Here is a 23,961-nt window from a genome sequence, read left to right on the forward strand (position 1 = left end):
TGTTTTCAAAATTTCACAGCAAAATTTTGTATTAATTCAGAGTAATTAATAATTAAATACATATCGCTGGATCTCCTACTTCGAAGGATTCATTTGTTCTGCAGGTAAGTTTCGACATCACGGGGATTTCATCCTTCCATATTGGTAGCGCTGTGCGCGATGATTCGAGTAGTGAGAGATGGTTTTGCGAGTAATGAAATCATTCGCTCCTTGTCACCAAGAGTTAATTTATTAACGACAATGACATTTTCGATTCTATTTTCCACTATGGAAGCCTTGAAACCTTAGAAGGTCACTAGGCCGTATCATAGCATACGAAACATGTAGCACAAAGCTACGCGTTAGTGGAAATGGCATATCTGATTGTCTGTGAATCGTGATCCGCAGCATTGTCTAAAAGTGCAACGAAATAGGCATGGTCGAAATGATACAAAACTATCATTATTGTGATGTAGAATTAGTGTTATATTCTTTGTGGTAGCATAAAGGCACACATTTTTTTCACACTGTTGTCGGGTGGTACTCGACTCGACGCCTAATACTCGATGCGGAATGCAGATTATGTCCAGCGGCCAATCTCGCAGTCAGTCTAGATTAATAATACAGACGAGGTCGTACTACTCTGTCACTTGTTTTGAAACCTCTACTACGAAACGCGGCAGGCCATTCCACAACCAATTAACACTTTGATGACTTCCTCCTAAATATTTCAACAAACCGCCTCCGACAGCACTGCGTTGCAATAATCAGTCCGTGAATTTCAGTACGCATGAAACAGGGATATCCCTGGCATGAGATACAGAACTGTCTTTGCGCACAGAAAGCCTCCCAACTACCCGCACCGGTTCGATAAAGCTTATTGAATATGAATGATACGTGTGTATGTAAGCCAGCAGTGGCTGCCAATGATACTGGTTCAAAGTTTGTATAGCGAGTATGTGTACTGTGCGTTTTGATCAAACATAGGCGTTGGGTGCGGACATGTTTACTCGCTTAGTTAACTAGGTAGGTAGGATGGGCGTTCGTTAGTCAGGGTATTCCTATTTCAGGCCCGAGTTAGCATGCTTCTGAGTTGAGTTGTGACAGATATTGAATTGCGGGCGACTGATTAGAAGATGAGTCCTGGTCGTTTCGACACCTTCCAATCTTTTCGTAGTATCGCAGTCTAGTGGTGTTTGGAAATGATGAAAATTTCAATAATATGAAATTTATTGAATTAGCAATGTTGCTTTGAGGTTTTATAGAGGAGGAATTCGTAGCGCTTTGACGTTGTTTAAACATCGGAATTTGTTACGTGATACCAAGGCTCGAGCAGTTTGCTCGATCATCCCCAGGAATCCAGGATCGCAGTCAGTGACCTGCTTAAAACAGTCTGTATTTAACGGCAGCAGCGTGATGTCAATGCGTGAATCGCACATTTTTTGCATTTTTGTCAGAAATGTATGATATTGTGTAATCTTCTGTGAGAAAATGTCCCGATTGTTCAAGGTAAGTGATTAAATTCACGTAAAGAACTTCAGTGGCGGTATCCATCCTATGACGAGGACTGGGCAAAATCAAGTAGCTCCCCGTATTCGATTTCGAAGCGAGTATTAGGCTTCGAGTCCAGTCAAGTATTCGAGTACAGTATCATACATTATGATGTCGATTATGATGCAAGTTCTACATAAAGAGGATTTTCTATTTTTTCCTGACCAAATTTATTTCATTTCACTTTGCGACAGTGCTGTGGGTTGATCAGGACGTCACAGAAATGTCAGTCCCACTAACGCGCCTATCTTTCTATTACATGCTTCGTATATTGCGATACGACTAATAGAGGTTCTAAAATCTAAAGCATTAAAGGGGGAAAAATCGTTTTAAAAGTCCAACTCTTGTTGATAAATTACCTGTTAGTGCCAATGAGTGTAGCCTGTAACTTCAGTACTCGAAAGAATCACTTAGAATTAATACTAGATTGAGATTTGAGTAGCCTGCTCCAATCATTGTGCCTAGCCTGCTTACCACCTGACCAGAGCGGCCAAGTAAGACCTCGATTTTCAATTGCAATTTCCCTCGCGTGTCTCAAATCATGTACTGATTCGCATTCATTCAATCACGTTTCTGTCTCCTATTTTGGTCAAATTGCGGTTTGACTTGGCTTCCTGAAGTGTCAACTCTCACTTTGATAGGTGGATAATTACGTCATGCGACGCGTTTCTGTGATCAATAGCTGATATTCTCGGCAATTTTGAGAATTGCAGAAGCGAATAGTTGTATTGGCCTTTGCTTTTATGTCGGACCAACCAAGTCAGTGTTTTCCGACATGGGACCCTCGATTAGGTGTCTTTACTGTGAGACTTCCCGGCGAGCTTAGAACAAGTATGCGCTCACCAAGCTAGTATCAACTATACTATAAATGAGAGTGACGTAGCCAGTTACGTTAGGTTAGAATGAGGGGTGGCCCCGACCAGTCTTGGACAACATAGATAATTCTAGTTATATAATTGGACTAGTTTGAGCGAAATGCCGTAATCTAATTATAATCGATTTTCAAATGTTTTTGCTCTTATTCTAATTCTAATGTGATTTCTGGTTTTCTTGAAAATGCTACAGAACTGTATCGTGCGAAACAAGCCAAGGTCGCTGTTGCTCGCTATACCTGAATGATTCGATTCTGAATATCGTAATATGTTTCGAGTCGAGTAATCGAGTATTACTCGTTATGACGTCATAACAGACCGTAATATGTGAAAGTTCAAATATGTACCTTTTATGCCACCACAAAGAATGCAATGCCTGTTGTCCAACACATTAATGATAATTTGGTATTTTTTTTAACATACCGATTTTATTCCACTTGGTGACAGTGTTGTGGAACGAGCACGAGCATGATTTCGGAAATGTGCTATTCCAGTAACGTTCGTAGCTCTGTACTATATGTTACGTATGCTACGATACGGCCAATCAAGGTTTAAAGGATTCAACAGTGAAAATTATTGTCGAAACTGTCATTCTCGTTGATAAATTAACTTCGAGTGGCGAGAAGCGCATAATTTAAGTACTCAAACAATCGTCTTTTACTATTCGACTCGAATCATTACAATTAATACTCGATTCAGATTCGTGTACTCGAACCATTGTGCCCAACCCTACTCGCTGTGCAGACATTTGTCATTCTCGTGCTTATGGGAATGAACTCTGGTTTGATATGAATAGAAAAAGCTTTCGCAAATTCAGTTATTCTTTCTAATCTAATAATGAAATTCATGCGTAGCTATGATTCTAATTCTAATTTAATTTGACAAAGAATGTAGCTATAATTGTAATTGTAATGTAATTTGAAAAATGTAGCTTTCATTCTAATTCTAGTCTAATTTGGAGCAAACTGTGTAGCTATCATTCTAAATCTAGTATATTTTCGGAAAAAATTGTTATAGCTCTAATTCTAATTGTAATTTAATTTAGAAAAACTGAAAATATTCTAGTTGTCCAAGTTTAGTCCCGGCTGTAGCCCACTCGTAACCGCAGAGTTGGTTGGTTTCCGAGAAACCAATCTTTGAGATCGTTGCTCAAACTTCTCTGACTCTGTCGTAGGCCTATATCGGAAAATCACTTAGTAGTGTGATCAGATTGAACCGGAATGGATGTCGGGATATTCCATAACTATGAGTTTCCGGTAAGCCTGTGGGATTTTCTGTTTTTAGAAACCAGATTTAGGTCAAAACAGTTGGTCAAAGCAGGAGTGAACTTTTACTTGATTACAAGCAGAAATACTGCTTAGACATACCAAAATTACTTTAAGTTGACGTAGAAAATGGGGGTTTAAAAGGGACTCGAGCACTGCGATTTCAAAAAGCATATTTGGTCGAAGGGCCACATACTTCTATCTGTTCATCTTCGGTGGCCATCTTCGACTAACGCAAAATGAGTTTTAAACAAGTTTTAGGTCACGAGCATCTTTTGGTCGATTTCTCCGGTCGCTAGTAGCTGTGGTGATCATATTCTCAAATGATTAGGCGCACGTTTCTGTAGAAACGGCGGTTAGCGTCACGGCGCAACCTGAATCTGGCCTTGAAACGGAAATGCTGTCTTCGAATTTTGAACTTCAATTGTATACAGTAAACTGCGTACCTCCAAGCGTCTCTTGAAATTATGTTTTCAGCGAAGCGAGCGTCTCTCAATCCAAACCATGGAGAGCGCTCTCACAGCTCGAGACAGAGTCGGAGTGCAGGACTTCGTGCTTCTGGAAAACTTCACGAGCGAGACTGCCTTCATCGAGAATCTACGCAAACGATCATCGGAACGACTGATCTACGTGAGCCACGAACTTTAGTTTTGTGCACACTGTTTTGAAACGTCGCTTTTCAGACTTACATCGGATCGGTGCTCGTCTCAGTCAACCCATATCGCCCGCTTAATATCTACACCGCATACCACCAAGAGAAATATCAAGGCGTTAACTTTTATGAGATGCCGCCTCACGTGTAAGTCGCGATCCAGACTAGTACAAACTGCCCTGCCAATCTAGTTAGTCGACGGTCAACTAACGATACTGTCTTTTATTAGTTCCATAGTTATGAATTTTGAAATTGAGGAATTCTAGAATTGAGGAGTTCTAGTTCTAGTTGGGTATCTAAAAAATTAGTTACCAAACAACTAGAAAACACGTGTCGTTGTTTGGCTTGAATCGTGATACCGGTGTTCTGTTTCGTGATGTTCTTACAGCCATTGCTATCCGATTCCCGATCGAATAAAAATAAATGAGTTGCTTCGGAATTTAATCTATAGTTACTTGTATTCTTATTTTTTTCGTTGCTGATTTTTAAAGGTCATTCTAGTTTTGAAATCCAATAGTCTGTACAAGTTTGCCGGGACTCGGGAGTATAGGTAGGAAGCTTTCGACACCTTCCTAAATCTTTTCGTGGCGTAGCAATCTTGAGGTGTATTGATCTGATGATATCTTTCCGATATTGATAACAATTTCAGGTACGCAATCTCGGATAACGTGTACCGATCCATGCGTAACGAAAACAAAGATCACTGCATCCTCATCTCCGGCGAGTCCGGATCCGGCAAAACCGAAGCCTCGAAGTATATTCTGCAATATCTAAGCGTTTGCAGCTCGAACAACGACAAAGTGGAGCACATCAAGAACCGACTTTTGCAATCCAACCCCGTGCTCGAGGTAAAGAACATATATTCGCATCACGCGTTCGGCGCGTGATCACATTCGTTTTTATCGCTGGTTAGTTCGCATGCTGTGCAAGTTCATGCGTCCTATTTACATCGCCTATAGGCCCAGGTGGGTGTTTGATTTCAAAAACTGCTCCCAAGTCGTTTCGACACCATATCTGTTCATTACAGTCGACGCAGCTACATTCGGACATCGATCATCCGTTAACAACCGACAATGAAATGAAGAGGTCGTGCCAGTCTTTTAGTCGCTTTTACTTCGGTACAACTGCGTACGTTTTGTAGAACAGAAAGGCACGGAAAAGTTCTCTGCATAGCTAAAAGCTTTTTGTTTTTCATTTTCTAGTGTTTTCTGGAGTACTTTTTCAGGCGGAGTTTGTATTTCAGCCCTTTGAGAATTACTATACTGTTCAACCCTGTATGGGTGTTTTACACAACAATGTAGGAATTAAAATATTGTAATTCTTGTAACGTTTCATATCGAAATGCAGTAGGCCTACCGTACGATACAACTAACCTAAACGCATAACTCTTGTGCGTTTTTATGCGATCAGCGCCAATTACTGTGTTGCGTAAAAATGAAACGCAACTGCGCCATACTGCAGTATCAGAACTGATCACATAAAACGCACAAGAGCACCTTCAGATTCGTTGTATTGAACAGTATTTCGATACCATGCGCTTTAACAAGTACTGTATTACTGTGCAACACACATCGGGTTAATAAAGCAGCGAAGTATTTCTTCAAATAGATTACTGAGCCGCGCAGCTAGGGCGGATACTGTATTTTCTGCACCGTTCTGTTTTACAATTTGGACGCGATTGCACGGAAGTAAAAGCGACTGTAAGGCTGGCACGGCCATGCATCAGTTCATTGTCGATTGTTGATGGATGGATCTATTTTTTTCACCGCAATCAACCGTCTTGTGCTAATACAAACGAAGTACTGTTTAATGTGTCATATCATAACCTAACGATAGGAATTGCTAGCCTAGGGGTCTCCAACACGCGGCCCGCGGGCCGCATGCGGCCCGCGAGGTCATATTTTGCGGCCCGCGGCCTGATTTGGAGAAATTTTGGAAGAACGCTCAGTAAACCATTTCGAAATGCCGAAATTGATTTCAGTTTATTCATATCGTTGTTGCTGTTCAAAGTTAGCCATTCTACTGTACCCAATGTCACTTTTCCTTCGGTTCGTCATGGTAATATCATTCTATGGAGGAATAAAAATTATGCGGCCGTCGACACTCAATTCAATTAGGATGTGTTGGCGGCTGTCAATATTATGCAAATTGAATTTACGAAATGACTCCCTAATTAATGAAAGGTTTGAACTATTCTTGAAATTTTCTTCGTGTTGCTCGCGCTTCAATGCGAGCTGATTTTGGGTTTTAATACAGCAGTGTCCGTTGTAATCTGAATCCCACAATACAGATGCGAAAAGCAGAGAAAAATGATGCGCCCCATAAAGAAATACCAATCGTGTTCTTCTCATCCCGAATTAATTTTTTTTCTGGTGGCCCTGCGTTTGGGCGAATCCAATATATTTCCACTATAACGACAAATGTAATGGGAGGTCAAGAAATACCTACATGCAACATATGGGACTAATGAGAAGTGGGTCACCCAAAGATGCACCACACCATTAATAGCTTCTCCAAGTTTTTGAAGATTCCCCCTGCAACTGCATAAACTCTACCGGTGAATCTGATCACGGGCCGAGAAAGGATGAATATTTGATAATAATATGTGAAACTATACTAATATTAAATGACGAAATTCACTCATGAACATGAAAAAATTTTCGCGCTTCGCGCGGCTGCAGTACACCCTGTCGCTCTTCACAACATGACTATTGACTATATTCACGATCTCGGTGCCCATAGTAAGCCGATATGAGTAAATATATTTGACCGGAGTGTACCAGCAATGGTCATAGTGAGTTTAACGTGGATATCTGGCCCCAGTTTGTTTATTACCACTATGCACCGGAATGCGGCCGTGGGCTACATGAGTAATCGAAATGCGCCCGAGAATAGCAACAAGGTTATTTGGCCAACCCTGTTTTAGTAGCTACAGAGTGTTGTCAGGTATCGTGCGCAGATCATAGTTCAAATATAATGAAATTGATGCGCATGATATTTTTTGTTGTATTTGTGTTTGTTCAATGAAATATTATTCATTTTTTGGTTACTATGCCCATCGCCCATGTAAGAGAGCACAGCATTGTACTTGCGTAGAGTTATCATACGCTGCGTTGGCTATATTAATTTCGATATTAAAGTCATGCGGCCTGCGGTCTCTAAGAATTTTGAAAAGTGGCCCGCGACCCATTTTGAGTTGGCGACCCCTGTGCTAGCCTATATGTGACCGAATTAAACGCATACTTGTCTGAATTAGCGGGACTGCAGTTTTACTTTGGTCAGTTCCCGAGCATTTTGACCGAATGAAGCGGTTGCGGTGTTCGGAACCGAGGAAAATTTCAATAACATCACGTCTGATTCTTCCGCGTTTTGCAGGCTTTCGGAAACGCAAAGACACATCGAAATGACAACTCTTCTCGATTCGGGAAATACATGGACGTGCAGTTCGACTACCGCGGCGCTCCCGTGGGCGGCCACATCCTAAACTACCTGCTGGAAAAGTCTAGAGTTGTAAGCAGATCTGTGGACCCAGACTTGTACAAAATACTGGACTTTTAAAATTCGCAACCGTAGAATCAGAACTACTCAGTTTTCAAAGCTCGCAACTAGAACTAGAATTATTCACTTTTCAAAATTCGCATCTAGAACTAGAACTATATCTACTACGTCACTTATCAGTGTGATGACTCTGAGCTAGCAATGGCTGCAAAAACATCACATCACAGAACACCGGTATCACTATTCACGACAAACGACAACACGGGTTTTTAGCTGTTCGGCGACATATTTCTAAATGCGCAACTAGAACTACAACCAATCACTTTCCTAAATCTGCAACTAGAACTAGAACTACTCGAAAAGCAGTAGTTGTTTGACCGATAACTAACTAGATTGGTAGGTGGTACAATGGCTACAATGTCTGTGTAGCCCAGAAATGTTTGATGGGTCGTGACAGGTTCACCAAGCGCAAGGAGAGCGGAATTTCCACATCTTCTATCAATTTCTGGAGGGAGCGGACGACGAGACGCTACGAAGAATGCAGTTGAAGAGAAACCCGAACGATTACGCCTACTTATCCGGGGTGAGTCGCGGACTTGGATGATATATGAGCGGTTGGTCAACATTTGAGCATGCGATATCATGAAAACCGCTAAGTGGTGTAAGTAGCCGTCGTTGCTATTGCTACTCGAATAGAAGTAACAACCCAAATCCACACTCCAGTAGAAATAGCGGTTTCCAAGTAAGTAAAAAAGTAGATTAGGCCTTATTTGACTGTGAAGCACAAGTAGAATTCGCCTAAAATCGTAATCCTTGAGAACGTAGTGCAAGCAGGCAAGCAAACCCCACTTGAGTACTTCGAAAAAAGTAGAACACTGGCCAACTCTGATTTATAATGAGACAAAATGAGTATATTGTGAATGCGATGGAATCGTTTCACCCGACCAGAGTTGTAAAAAAGGAGTTGAACCCGAGACCGAACAGTGCCAATGAGCAGTGTGACTCGGACTCGAGTGTTAGCACTACGTTTCGACCCTTTGATCCCTGACTTGAACTCGGAGTTTAGGGTGGTTTGTCGAGTCAAAACTATAAACGTAAGATCGACTTGTAACCCGGTTTCAGGGCAAGTGCGCCAGGGTTCCGTCCATCAACGACAAAAAAGATTTTCAAACCGTCAAGAATGCCCTCAAGGTCGTCGACTTTCCGGAAGAGGATGTGAGTATTGAACAATTAGGGTTGGGTTAGGGCAAAGAATAAGTGGCATAAATTTTGACAATTTTCATTGGAAACTCTGTTTGGTGATGGTCATGTTGTTGCGCATAAGAAATCACACCCGACCGTTGCCATTTACGTTCGATCGATGCCCTTTTCACTCTTGAACCGACTCATTTCAGTCTCTGTTCTCGATCGTGTCGAGCGTTCTGCATCTTGGAAACGTTTGCTTCGACGACTCGGGCGGAAAAGCGACCATTTCCAACGATACCATGAGCCACGTTCGAATCGTCGCTGTGGTGAGTATATCGTGAGAAAGTCTCCATAACGCTCATGCAGTTTATTGATTATTTCGCCGATTCAACACGGGCCTTTATTTTGTACAATCAAGCTATAAAGCTAATGGAACTAATGAAGACTATGGAAATAATGAACACAGGGATTATTATGAAACAATATTGAACTTCAAAAACCCGCATTTGCATCCGAATATCAATATGATGGACTTGGATTGTATAAAGTCTCCACAACTCTCATCGAGTTATTGGTTGTTTCATTGAGTCAAACCACCAGTGTGGGTATAGACCACCTAACCGCGAAATCCGTGATGCCGATGACTATAAAAGAAGTTAATCATTTTAACCTAGTTCCAATCATCGCGGCCTGATTACCGGTTTCAGTGCAATTATTAGTGTTCAGTTCGTGTTGCTATTGTAACCCGTAATGAGCACTAAAAATCAGACGATAAGGAGAGATATTTTAAATAAACACTACGTAGTTTTATAGGTCTGTTTTCTGTATTGGCTTTTCATAGAAACCGTCAAACTAATCCGTGGATTGCGGAATCCCTGGTCAACAACTTCGGCGCTAAAATAAAAAGATAAAAACGGGTTAAAACGAGTTGGAGTAGTCTTTCCATCAGACACCCGCCTGAGGTGTCTGCCACGGAGTACTTGCACTCTTTCAGAGTATTCAAGTTTAAACTACTTCCACACTGTAAATCCATGCATACAAATAGGCGCATTGATCAGATTTCCACCATATCGTAGGGTGTGAATCAGCTAAAGGCACTCTCGTAAATCGAATCGTGCTTTCACACCCTTCCAATGGGTTAAAATGAGTGAAAAACACCAATCCTTATGGAGACATATCCCAGGGGTGCATAAGGTTCAGTTTACTAGCGTCACCTTTTGGCAGTTTCTTGGGGCGGTACACGAAAACATGACATTCTACCAGTCTACATACACCCCTCGGATATGTCCGCAACAAGATTTGGTGTGTTAGACTCATTTCCACCCCTTGGAAAGATGTGGAAGCGTAATTTGGAGCCTAACTATGCCGTTACTTGATTACACCCCATTATATAAAGGGAATCTGATGAATGCACTCATTTCCACCCACTGATACCCATTGTATATTGAGGCTCCATTTATTTTTAGCTGCTCGACTGCAAGTGCGATCAGTTAGTGACGGCTCTCACTCACCGGACCATCGAAGCAAACCGAGAGAAAATGTGCTCGCCGCTAAACCGCGACCAAGCGATGTACGCGCGAGACGCTCTCTCGAAAGCAATCTATGGCCGCATGTTTGACTGGCTCATCAATAAGATCAATGGCTCCCTCGATCTCAAGGTACTTTACTCGCGAAAATAGCGTGTATTCACTTTCACATCTTAAAAGGGGCCATCTAAGAATTCAGAAGTCCCGTTCTCGTGACGTCGATCGAATATTTTATCTCCCTTGTTAGCGACTGATCCTTACTTGTACAAACCACTGGATTTCAATAAGCGCAACTAGAACTAACGGCCTTCAAAATCCCCAACTAACTAACAGCTGCTGATTCGGATTGCTGAATTGCAAGTCTACGAAATTTCGGATATAGAATCGGCATTCTAAGAGGACAGAATTTCTAGTTTGAAATGTGAGGGTTTCGACCTACAAAACCCAACCTGGCTATACGCCACTGTTAGTATAGCGATGACTCTGAGCTAGCCATGGCTGCAAGAACATCACACTACAGAACACCGGTATCACGATTCACGGTAAACGATGACACTATTTTTAGTTGTTCTGCAACTATTAGACTAAAACTTAACATATTTACGTTTCAAAATGTGCAACTAGATCTAGAACTGCTGACTTGTCAAAATTCGCAATTATAGTTACGTCGACCCAAATCTCGCCTAGTTTCCAAAATCCTACAAATTTTGCAGGGTCAATCGCGACGCAATCTCATCGGCCTGTTGGATATCTACGGATTTGAAATCTTCCAGAGAAACAGCTTCGAGCAGTTCTGCATCAATTTCTGCAACGAGAAGCTTCAGCAGCTTTTCATACGGCTTACTCTTAAACAGGAGCAGGAGGAGTACGAGGCCGAGGGAATCGCTGTGAGTAGAGCTGGACAAATTAAGTACTCGGTTTTGAATCGAGTATTAGGCTCCGAGTGGAGCATCAATCATGATAACGTCCTAACAGTACATAGGCGGTCAACTTTTTCGAAGTTACTCAAGTAGGTTTTGGCTGCCCGCGCTACTTGTTTGTGTGTTCATGACTTTGGAATACTTGTTCTGCTTCACGGATTTTCAGTTTTTTAGGCAAAACGAGTCTTACGGTTTACTTGCTTCGAAATCGCTACTTGAAGTTGAGTAGGAATTAATGTCGTCACTTCTACTTGATTACCAACGACTACTTTGATCATATCTGTAAGAGTGTGGGTGCTATCTAAAGTTCAACTATGCACCTTTTTGCGGCCACAGTGGCTACAATGCCCATTGCTCACCAACTAAAGATAGTTTTTTACGAACATAGTTATTTCATTGCACTTTGTGACTATGCTGTGACCACGACTTCAGAGATATATCATTTCTAGTAACGTGCGTAGCTTTGTACTACATGTTTCGAATGCTGCGATACCACCAATCGGGATTTTAAGACTTCCACAGAGGAAATAGCATCCAAACGATAATTCTCGTTGCTAAATTAACTCTTGGTGGCACGTAGCGTATCATTTCAGTGCTCGAGAAAATAATTTCTCATCACTCGACTCGAATCATAACAATTGATAGTCGATTCAGATCCGAATGCTGTAAGCATTGTGCTCAGCCGTACTCTATGCCACGTGCGTCGCTTATCGCTGTCACAATTTCAGTGGGAGCCGGTCGAATATTTCAACAACCAGATCATCTGCGATCTGGTGGAGCAACGTCACAAAGGCATCGTGGACATACTGGACGAAGAATGTCTGCGTCCCGGCGATCCGACCGACCTGACTTTTCTAAAGAAATTGGAGGAAACGGTCGGAAAGCATCCGCACTTTGTCACGTACGTTTCTCTCCCGTTATCTAAAGTAGTTTTCTTCAACCTTTTTAGGTGTGCGAACAAAAAGTTTCGCACCCTTTTAGGCAACTACCCATCAAGTTACTGAGCTGATGTCTAAAAAGAAGTCATGCGTATCACCAGGCTGCCAAATCTCGCTAATACATCGTAGTTGCCTGTCGACTGAAGACAATGGTCAGCAGCTCTGCGCTGATCTGATAACGGCCTAATTCATAGCCTCGTTTCCAGGAAAACTAGTCAGCGATTCTGTTGGACAACTAGAATATTATTAGTTTTTCTAAATTAGTTTCGTTTTAGAATGACTGAATTCTCTAGAACTTGGAAATTCGACTATATACATCGTGGACTAGTAAACTAAAATCAAGTTCAGTCCATATCACATAAGAGTCGATTCTCGTCAACACGAGAATGGCAAATGTCCGCACAGCAAGCTTGGCTTGTTTCGCACGATGCCGTTTTCCTGAAGCATTTTCAGGAAAACCAGAAATTCGATTCGATTTGAAATGAGAGCTTAGAAACATTTGTCCAAGTTTGGTTAGCAAGCTCGCGAACGTCACGGGTAGGATGTAAAACACAGCTGTAATGTGAAAATTTTGTCATGTGCTGTTGTGTACCCACCACCCATGCGTACACGGGCACCCCATGCGAAAATTACACACTAGAAGAGCACTGACTGACGGATGTTATTTTATCAGGCATTCTCTCGCGGATCCCAAAGTCCGAAAGACGATGCAGTATGACGAATTCCGACTTCAGCACTACGCGGGGGAAGTGACGTACAGCGTGGAAGGTTTGGGATATTGATTTTGCCGCCACCGCGTAGATGTCCACTGTCTAGCGTAGATATAAATCGAAAGCTTCATGTTATTTGTCACACCAGTGAAAATCCGGCACCAACCAGGATGAAGGGCCGCTAGGTCTTAGCACACACTCGCCATCTCATTACAATGAAAATAAATGCATGGAAGCTCACTACACTGAGTAATGCATTTAAAAAATAATTAAATTACAATCTAACACATGATACTTGAGGCTCATGACACACACGATATAACATTTACAATATGATATAAAACCTATATGGTCAATGGTCATCAATACGATGTTATGAGTATGGACTATGGAGTGCAAGTCAGACTTGTACAAACTACCAATCTAGGTATTTAGCGCTCAACTAACTACCTTTTTCCGAGTAGTTCTAGTTCTAGTCGCGCATTTTGCAAAGTGAGTAGTCCCACTTTTAGTCCAAGTGCTACTTTTAAAAAAAGTGAGTGCTTTTAGACTAGTTCAATTTTAGTTGCGAGTTTTGAAGAGCGAGGGGTTATGTTTCTAGTTTTGAATACGAAAATCCAATTGTTTGCACAAGTCTGAATGTAGTACATACATTGTACAATACATATCGGCCTACCGCCAGATACACACGAGAAAGCGACCGTGGCATCTCATCAATATTTTTGTTATATATCTTTGACAATATATTTAGTGATTTATATATCGATATTCCAGGATTCTTGGACAAAAACAACGATTTGCTCTTCCGTGATTTGAAGGAGACCATGTCTGACGCGGGGAATGCCGTCTTGAAAGAAACCTTTTTGAAAGCGGAGGTCACCAGGTTGGTCAACCATTGTGACGTTTTCCCGATTTTGTCTCGTCATCGTATTGCGTTTAGTTTGAAACGCCCGGAGACGGTCGGGTCTCAGTTCCGCTCGAGTCTGAACAAGTTAATGGAGATTCTGATGTCGAAGGAGCCTTCCTACGTTCGATGCATCAAGCCTAACGATACCAAGCAAGCCGGTTCGTTTTTCATTAAGGAGTGTGCACTGTAAACTTGACTTGGACAACTAGATCATTTTGAAAAGAAAAAAGAAATGTGTAATCAGACGAATCAGAGCAAGATACCTGGAATCTGACTTACGATGTGCTTCTTCTATGCTATAATTTTAACTGTAATCTAATTTGTGAAATTTTTCCATGCTCTCGTTTTAATTTTAATCTAATTCCTGCTTTTCCTGAAAATGCTACAGAAAAGCTAATGGTGCGAGCCGAGCCAAACTTCTGAAATTTCCAAGTTTTTGCGAATTCTGTCATTCTAATTTCAATCTAATTCGTTCAAAGCTGAAATTTTCCGAGTTTTCTAACTCTAGATTCATCGTAGATCCCTCTTGTGTGCCTGTCCTAATACAATCCTTAATGACCAAAATATTACCTCATGTACCGCTAAATATTGGCTTGAGCCTAAATGACCATACCAAAACAACAACGACTGAATTTGTGTAATCCTGTAATCGGCATTTATGGTTTTTGAGCCTTGAGTGTATTTATTTTGTTGTTCCAAAAATCCTATTTGCAACAATCTCATTTTCGTAGGCAAACCGTGGTCCAAATGCACAAGAGGCAATAACCATCTCCTGTTTTGTTTCAGACAAATTTGACGACAGTCTCGTGCGGCACCAAGTGAAATATCTCGGACTGATGGAGAACCTCAGGGTCCGGAGAGCCGGATTCGCATACCGGAGAACGCACGAGATTTTCGTCAAGAGGTTAGTTGCGTACTGTGCGCGTTCGTTGGATTTTGCCACCTCAAATGGACGATATTTTAGTCCTGTTTAACGTTATTTATTCGGAGGTGACTTGATGCTTTTTACAAACACGAAGAATACGATGCCTATTTTGCATTGCATTAATTTTGCAATATAGGTATTTTACGACTATACCTATTTCATTGCACTTTGTGACAATGCTATGGGACATTCCCACCAACGTGCGATTCTGCGTAGATTTGTACTACATGTTGCTTATGCTGCGATACGACAAAATGAGGCTTGGACAAGTGGTTCTCAATCGGGGGTCCGCGAAGCCTCAAAATAGTTGATAACCCAATTTGTATTTTTTTAATTCGGAACATCACGAAGCAGTTTCGCTTCATTACCAGTAAAACTCCATTACTCGCATCAACAGATTGGCCATTCGAGATGAAATATCCTATTGTGCAGAACCATTTTAATTGCTAGATTGTCAATAGCCTACTGATACAAACATTTTGCTGTTTAGAGCTGTTTTGTGGAGATTATGGGGAAAAGTTGGATGAGTAAGGTCAATCACAGTGACTTCGCAATGTTTACAAAAATCCATTTTCTCCTGTGATATCCAGAATCATTTTTTCCCGTAATAACTTCAGATAAACTGCTAGATAGAAATGAACTGGCTTGACGCAATATGTTCATTAAATAAATTGGTTTGTCAATTTTGATGCCATATTTGTTGCGATCATACCCAAATGTGTCGTCGGAAGCGTTACGCGTTATTACTACATTCGCCACCACCTATATTTATGGAAATGTATTTTCGGCACTCGTTCATATGGAATCGAAGACGCGGATTTTCAAGACACGACCACGTATTTCAAGAAATGTAATTGCAGAATTTGCTTTGAGAATATAGAAGTCAACCCAATTTCTACATGAATAGTATGATCTTAGTTTCAAGAAATGCATTTATTTGCACGAGACAGATGACGATTGCACGATACTTTAGGTCAATTTGAACTAAAGCTTCGTGGGGGTCCGCGGGGACCCGAAAGGGGTGCGCGAAGACAAAAAGGTTGAGAACCACTGGCTTAGACAGTGGAAAATAGTATCATAACTATAATTTTCGTTGAAAGTTCCGGTAGCTTATCATTTCTTTATTTGAAAAATGGTCCTCCACTACTTGACTCGAATCATTACAACGAATACTCGTTGTCGAGAGTGTTGTGTTGTTTTCCTGTCGTATCATGGCATGCATTATACAACTTTGAAGACAAAAATCGTTGCATCACATTTGCCTTTTTCAGATACAAATCTCTGTGCCCCGACACGTGGCCCAACTATCGTGGCAGCACGCGAGAAGGAGTTCAAGTCCTGTGCAGTTATCTGGACTACAAGGAGGACGAATATCGGATTGGGAAAACCAAGATTTTTATTCGATTTCCGAGAACTCTCTTCGCGACAGAGGACGCTTTCCAGGTAATTTTTTCTCTTGCAGTCAGTGTGCATGACTCTTCTTCACATTCATTGTAATGCATTTTTGGTGTTTTGAAGTTATAAAATTATTAACAATCAACAAGGGTTAAAACCAAGTCGCTCACGGCCCCGAGTCTCGAGTCAATCGTAATTTTATGGTATTGACTCAAGTCATTTTCAACTCCCCGAGTCAAGGTCAATTTCTAGTCTCCGTGTTGTGACCCGACTTCGAGTCCAAGTCATAGTATTCAATCTTCATCGTCGAGTTAGACTCTGATCCAACTCACTTTTTTGGAACTCCTGGGTGATATCGAATGCGTCGCATATATAATACACTCATTTTTCTCGCTCGTACAATGTTCATTCAAACAGACAGAAGACAGCAAGACAATTTATTGCATCAGCAAAAACAAATTTGACTAGAGATGACGATATGACATGTAAAGGTCTTATTAGTCGACTCCTCCAAAACAAATATCCTCAATTATTCAGCAGACCAGGCCAATTTTATGGAAACGAAACAAGTTTTTATATAACTTGAAAATATGCCATTCGTCATTTTGTTTTGTGTGTGTCGTCTTTTAGTCAAATTCTTCGTAGTTATAGTATCAAATAGCTCAAAGTTAGTTGTTTTCATTGATACGATACAAATGATCTGTGTAAATCCCTTTCGTGTGTCGATAGTTCTTGAAAAGAGGCACCCGAAAAATCTCTTGAGTTTAAGGAATGCGTCACTGTAATGGATGTTTTAATGACAGTGAGATGAAAGTGCGCATTTCATTTCTGGGCCTATTTTTAAGTATGGGTCGTCAGGGACGAGACTTCGATCAAGGCATGCAGTATGTGTCGAGTCATGCGCAATAATTCGAGTACAAGTGGTGCCAAATAAGCAAAGTGCTTCGAGTCGAATCATCTTCCATTTTTATGAAAATGACTCGAGTCATTGCAACCTTGCAACAAACTCGAGTCACGGTTTTGATATTTTCACTCCGTTTTGGACAGGCTAGGAAACACGAACTGGCGGCCATGATGCAAGCCACCTGGCGCGGGTACTGGCAGTGGAAGAAGTACCAGAGGATGCGGGAAGCAGTGACCAAGATCAGCGCGCACTGGAGGAGGATCCTCGCTCAAAGGTTGAAGGAGAAGAGGAAGACTGGCGCGCAAGCGATCAGAAAGTGCGTTGGTGGAGCATGTCACTTTAGTATCCCAAAACGAACCCTTACCCTCACTATAGGGTTGGGCACAATGATTCGAGAACTCGAAGCGGAATCGGGTGTCAATTCTAATGATTCGAGTCGAGAGCAGCGAGATGAATTTGAATACTGAAATGATTCGCTCCTTGTCACCAAGAGTTCATTTATCAACGAGAATTACAATTTCGATTCCATTTTCCACCATGGAAGCCTTGAAGTAGTCTGGGGCCAGTTTGCTTAATAATCCAAAAGCTGTCTAGTGTATGTGGAAGTAGACGAAAAACATGAGCACCTGTGCAAGTCCGCAAAGCAACTCAAGTAGCCTACTTTATAAAGTAGAGGTAACGCCGTGTAGTATTACTCAAGAAAAAGTCCAAAGCCATAACACATTTGTCATTTGTCTAAATAGCAGAATGGAGCCGATAATGGCTGAAATATGCTGAAACTTGTCTTAAAAATTGTAAAATATGAAAGATTTCATATCCAAGTCCAAATCTTACTGCGAAATAATCGTACATCATTATCTGAATGAAAAATCCGGCCCAAATCACAAAATCCGTTTTTTCAACCCAAATCCACGCTCCTATCTATGTCGCAGATTCATCATTGGATTCATGAACCGCGGGAGAGCCCGCTGTCCGGAAAACGCCCATTTTCTGGACTTTGTTCGAATCTCCTACCTGCAGCGCTGCAAGAACAAATTACCGACCTCCGTTCTGGACAAGTCCTGGCCCAGGCCTCCAGCCGCCTTGATCGAGGTAACTTGATTACTACCACAGTTGGACAGCAAGAAGCTTTTCAGCTTTTCCGAGCATGCTTTGAATTAGAATAACCAAAGATGGAATTCAATTCGAATTGGGAAGAAACAAGTCAAGTTGAGATCATAGCAATTTTGAGTTGATTCTCATCAGCACGAGAATGACAGATGCCTGCACATCAAGTTTGGCTCGTTTCGCACTAATCAGTTCTCCTTTGGCGTTTTAAGGAGAAGCAGTCATTATATTAGAATTAAAATGAGAGCATAGAAACATTTCACAATTTAGGTTGGAATTAGCTTACCGGCATTTATCTCAAATTTATCTAATTCCACAGCTAAAATTGTCCAGTAGTCCTGTTCCTTGGACCATCTCCACGCCGTCGGTAACATTATTTCTTCGCAGACGGCCAAATTGCTGGAGACGATGAACATGCAGAACATGGTTCGTAAATACGTGAAGCAAATGACTCCGGAGAGGAAGATCGTCATGGAGGAAAAAGTGCTCGCGTCCTCGCTCTTCAAAGATAAGAAGGAGAGCTATGGAGAGAGTTTACGCAGACCGTTTGCAGAAAAGCGACTTAGTGAGTACACGCATCCCCTGGGCGGTATTTAAGTCACAAGGTTCCGAGTCGCAAACAGAAAGGGTCAGGAACTAATAATCACTCGATTCAGTCAAGTGCTGATGATTTTAGACTGCTGCTTAACAGTTTTCAGTTTTCTGCTAGTTGCTGACGATCACCCCTGACGAGCGTCAGCCGAAAATATTCGGGTTCATTTCAATATCAATATATTCAATATACATTACAGATTTTGCGTCATTTATGGCATTTTTAGTAGTGCCTGTCTATTAGCATGGCTGTCAACGCTATAAAGATGGACGAATTCCCAAAATGAGGGTATTTAGGCGTCTTCGGAGAACATTTTCCATTTCCTGAAAAAGGAGGACATATGGCAACCCTACGAAATGAGAAAAAAACCAAACTTTGCTATTCTTCAAAGTCCAAATGAAAAGTGGTCCTAGTTCCGAGTGATGCTCAACTCACTTTTTTGGAACTCATGGGTGATATCAAATGCATCGCATTCATCATATAGTCATATTTCTCACCCTTACTATGTTCATTCAAACAGATAATATACAGTTTCTGTTCCTTTTTTCAAGTATTGGTCCTGATACGCGAGACTTGAATCAAGTCATATGACTTGGTTGGGTCATGCTCAACGATTTGAGTGCGAGTCTAGTCGATACACGAATTTAATCAAGTCGAGTCATTTTCCGTATTAAAAAAAATCACTTTCCACCGCTGTAGATGAACCCATGAAGCCCAAGATGATGTCGATGATCGAGGCCGGAGAAAAGGTCATGTACGCGTGCTCGGTGCTCAAGTACGATCGTCACGGATACCATGCGCGCCCTCGCGTTTTGGCCGTTACATCCAAATCGAATTATCTATTTGACGCCAAAGACGGGAAACTAAAGCAGAAAATCGCCCACGAGTCATTGACAGGTCGAATCGTCAATTTTGTCAAAAAATTACAGGCTACTTGATAAAATTGTTAGGTTGGCTGTTATATACTGTTATAGCTGATGCGTTTATTCATGCGAATCGTATTTTAGAATCGTATTTTATAGGGTAGTTTGAATTTTTTTGTAATAAATCTAAAACTTTCTACTCTTGTAGCTACGCTTGTTCGGGTTCGAAGTGTCCCAGATTTGATTTGAGTCGATTTATTTAAGACAACCTAACAAATACACGGGGTGGCCAGTAAAAATTCGATTTTTTTCATGCTAAATTTAGCTACTCGTGTAGCTACGCTTTTACCGGTAGGAATTGAGATAAATTTGTTAACTCAACAATTTAATCAACTCTGCAGTAAAATTTGGGACAAGTTAATTTTTAACAATATCAGTGTCCTCTACAGCTCACTCATGCTCTGTTCTAAACTCAGGTTTGTCCGTCAGTTCTCTCTCGGACGACCTGCTGGTCTTGCAAGCTCCGGCCGAGAACAAGGAGAAGGGAGACATGATCGTGACGAATGATTACTCGATCGAGGCCGCTACCAAGATCGCCATCATCTCAGGAAAACCAGATCTAGTCAAAGTCGTCGGCAGAAAGTGAGATGGATCGCTTGTCTTTGTGTTGAGAGTTGAGACTAGAGTCCCAGCGATATCGCATTTTTGAGCCGATACTGATAAAATCGATGACTTCAACCCTCAACCAAAACGCCGATATATGGGCCCGATACGAGAAAGAAATGATCTCGCTTAATGCGCATTTCCAAAATATCGAGCATTTATTTGAACAGCATTGCATCCGGCTCTATGCCTGGAAGTAAAATGATCTAGAAACACTCCATCTGAACGCGTGTAAGCAGAGGTTGTGTCTATTCTGTTACGAAGTACTTGCACTTTAGCAGAGCACTCAAGTAGGTTTTACCTGCTTTGCAGAAATTACTCAGGTGGTCATGATATCAGCTTACTTCTGTTTGACGATTTTCAGTTTTTCAGGCAAAACTAGATTCTTTACTTATTTCTTATAAGTACTTCTACTTCTACTTACTACCAACTATGACTACTTAGACTGCCTTCCTTGTGCGTGCGGCCCGCGAAACTATTCTTTTCGGCCTGCGAAAGGTTGCTCGGAATTCAAAACATAAAACTTGCTTTTTAAATGACTAAAGCCATATAGGCTGTATCAAATGAACAGGAAATTCGTTTACTTCGAAGCCTGTTCATTAATATGCCACGATTTCGCTACCTACGTACCTGGCATGCGTATAATCTAGATTCAAAATAATGGCAATATGGGAAAGTATGAGTAGCAATTGAAGCCACAAGAAATCACTCTTTCCGTATCGTTTAGTTTAAACATTCCTTGTTGCCATTATCGCATTACGCATTATACTGTATATGTGTTTCAATTTGTTACGTGATGTATTTCCATATCCCTAATTCGTAAAACAAGTCCATCAGTGCTGGCGATTACTAAATGACTCATCATATCCATCACCCATAAAGGATTAACGGGCATGCCAAAAAAAACAAAGCCGAAAACTGAAATTCAAAGAAGGTTTAGAATTTAGAGTACTAAATATCCGCCTACTGGAGTCGGGGGTAAACCTGTCCTTCCAGTTTTTGCCGAGCACCTCGCCGAGATTCATGACTTTTATGAATGTCGGTTTTATGACGAAACATGAAAAACTCGGTCAGGGGCGAAGTTCAGAAAAACCGCAAACTTAACTCAGCATAAAGGCCATTTAAACTGCACACTGCTCGGAAGGCAGCGACCAAGATATATACGCTTGCATATACCTTTGAGTGCAGTGGTTCTCGAACTGGATGACGTGAAAGCATCAGAAGGGAGGCGAGAAGCCGAAGTTATTGAAAATAATTTTCGCGCTTCACGCGAAACGGCGCAACGGCGCGAAACTTTCGCGCTTCACGGCTTATAGTTGTTGCTCCGTGTATTGTCCGACTACTTTGATATTTCAGAATTCTCTTCACAACAGCCACAATCTTCCATGCCATCAAACCATCCGTTGGGATTGCTAGCATTCTGGTTGCACTTTCTAAATATTTTGTGATATCATGATAAGGGGCGCGAAATTGTTCACTATCATAAATGGAGGCGTGCCTAAAAAAGTTTGAGAACCACTGTTTTAGAGTGTTAATAAAAGAATGTGGATAGGGTTTAAAGAGAGCTAAACTGTATCATGTTGAACATTGTTTTGATTCATGACAGCAAATATATATTTTTTTAATTAACCGTCACTTTCTCATTACCTAATATAAACACATTCACTGAGCAGCATTTATCAACAATTTAATTTGGAAATAAAATTAAAATACTCTTGAGAACATAGATAAAAATTTTCAATCGGCCTGCTAACGTATTTATTCTTCTCATTTGGCCCGCGGAGGAAAATAAATGCCCACCCTTGGTCTAGGAAGTCGCAGATTGTAGTTTTCTGACTCTACTACCATACTGTGACTCACGAAAGTCGCCAATCTTTTTTATGCCTCATTGCCAATACCGATATTTCTTTCGATGTCTAATACTCGTGACCCGTTTCTTTGGCTCAGCATGCAACACGACATGGCCGGTGGTAAGAAGGGCGAAATAGAATTCGCCGCAGGGCAGGAGAACTCGATCACAAAGGCGAAAAACGGCAATTTGATCGTGGTGAGTGAACTTTACCATGATTAATATTGATTATGATCACTCACAAAGGTTGTAACCAAGTCCCCACGTTCCGAGTCACAACTCACAAGTCAATTTGAGTTTTATAGTTTTGACTCGAGCCATTTTCAATTCACCACCAAGTCGAGTCCTAACCCAAGTCAAGGTACAACTGGTCGAGTCCAAGTCGTCGTGTATACTGTTCAGTATCGAATTCAAGTCAGGTTCAACTCACTGCTACTCTTGCGCGATATCACAGGCCTCGCGTCGATAACATCATTCTTCTCACTCCAAGCGTGTTTATTCAAACACACGATACAGTTTCTGGGCCTATTTTTATATCACCTGTCCTAATATACGATACTTGGAATGCGTCGAATCCTATCACTTGGTCGAGTCGTGCGCAACGACTAGAGTACAAGTCTAGTCAATAAACAAATTGACTCGTGTCTATAGTCGACGAAAATTTCGAGTCGAGTCATGACTCGAGTCATTACAACAACCCTGATTATAATAATTTCAAGCCCATCGCTAATGATTGACTTGTTCAGATTTCCAGGTCAAGGTGATCGACGGATCGCGAGCATTTCAAGAATATTTGCACTTTGCAGTATTAACTAGCTGTTTGTCTTCTTAAGACTTCATAATTAAGTGTTCAATCCAATGCAGAATTTACGATAATGACATTACTAGATAATAATTTTTTGCTTAATGATACGAAATTTGCAATTACTCGCCGTCTATGAGCTGTTTTTATTTCTTGGAATACATACCACGTGATCTTCTATTGTTTCGCTTCTGCTCCGAGTTGACTTTTGCGAATATGCTCCGGCTTGGCGATGCAGCGAAAATTTTGCGAACGAAATACGTACCAACAGAATGCAGGAGCGGGACATATCCGGTGACACTAAAATGCAAATCCGAATTCCTAGCGCTTGACTCAATAAAAACGAATGGGAATGTACAACGCGTTCTTCCTTACAACCCGGCAAATTCAGTTGAGTTTATTGAAGTGTCATTAGTTCAAAACGCCTCATGATTACAATAAAAACGACCTGCGGTAACCTTCAGTAGAGTCTGGTCGCACTATTATAGAAAACTACATTCATAGCCCTACGCTGGTGGGTGCAGACAACCAACTAGCACGGCTTCCTGAGCTGGCTTAATTTTACCTAATCGTATAGGCCTAATGCGGTTATATATATCGATTTGAAGAAAGGCAATTTGCATAGGCCTACTTGCGAAACCTACTCGAGTGGAGATGATTTTCGACTATATTTCTACTTGAGTACAAACGATAACCATTTCGACCACCTGAACATGATTGCAAACCCCATCGTGATACGAAGTCGCTAGCGCTTCTGTTGACGTGAGATTGAGAGCATGAACCAGGGATATCCCTGCTACTAGCGTAGTAATATAAGTCTTGTTCAAATGTTACCTAACAGTTCGCTCCTATCGGACG

At 41.3% G+C, this 23,961-nt stretch overlaps 1 protein-coding gene across 3 annotated transcripts; it reads left to right on the forward strand.

Annotated features, from left to right (window-relative positions):
• Positions 1-23,463, forward strand: LOC145445901 (unconventional myosin-Ic-like). 3 transcript variants are annotated; one of them, XM_080324059.1, is made up of 23 exons: positions 1-104; positions 4,145-4,297; positions 4,351-4,466; positions 4,969-5,167; positions 7,695-7,829; positions 8,275-8,400; positions 8,940-9,032; positions 9,212-9,328; positions 10,469-10,660; positions 11,242-11,415; positions 12,177-12,349; positions 13,060-13,154; positions 13,871-13,979; positions 14,037-14,161; positions 14,790-14,907; positions 16,200-16,371; positions 17,371-17,543; positions 18,160-18,319; positions 18,722-18,899; positions 19,626-19,823; positions 20,266-20,431; positions 22,400-22,499; positions 23,048-23,463. In XM_080324059.1, exons 2-23 carry the CDS (start codon positions 4,172-4,174, stop codon positions 23,063-23,065), a joined length of 3,063 nt encoding a protein of 1,020 aa, XP_080180185.1. In that variant the 5' UTR covers positions 1-104; positions 4,145-4,171; the 3' UTR covers positions 23,066-23,463. The 3 variants fall into 3 exon arrangements, with proteins under 3 accessions (XP_080180185.1, XP_080180184.1, XP_080180183.1); XM_080324058.1 differs by lacking the exon at positions 1-104 and adding an exon at positions 176-1,488; XM_080324057.1 differs by lacking the exon at positions 1-104 and adding an exon at positions 1,507-3,658.
• Positions 23,464-23,961: the final 498 nt, after the last annotated feature.

This window comes from Botryllus schlosseri, chromosome 9, assembly GCF_051294905.1.
Source record: "Botryllus schlosseri isolate E-star chromosome 9, Bs_hap1, whole genome shotgun sequence".
NCBI classification, from domain to species: Eukaryota; Metazoa; Chordata; class Ascidiacea; order Stolidobranchia; family Styelidae; genus Botryllus; species Botryllus schlosseri.

Bases quoted from the DNA above. Each gene is read 5' to 3' on its own strand.
- LOC145445901 (XM_080324057.1), top strand. From the start codon at position 3,623: ATGGATGTCGGGATATTCCATAACTATGAGTTTCCG. The intron at 9,329-10,468 runs GTGAGTATATCG...ATTTATTTTTAG, and splicing joins ACGTTCGAATCGTCGCTGTG to CTGCTCGACTGCAAGTGCGA. The intron at 13,980-14,036 runs GTTGGTCAACCA...TATTGCGTTTAG, and splicing joins TTGAAAGCGGAGGTCACCAG to TTTGAAACGCCCGGAGACGG.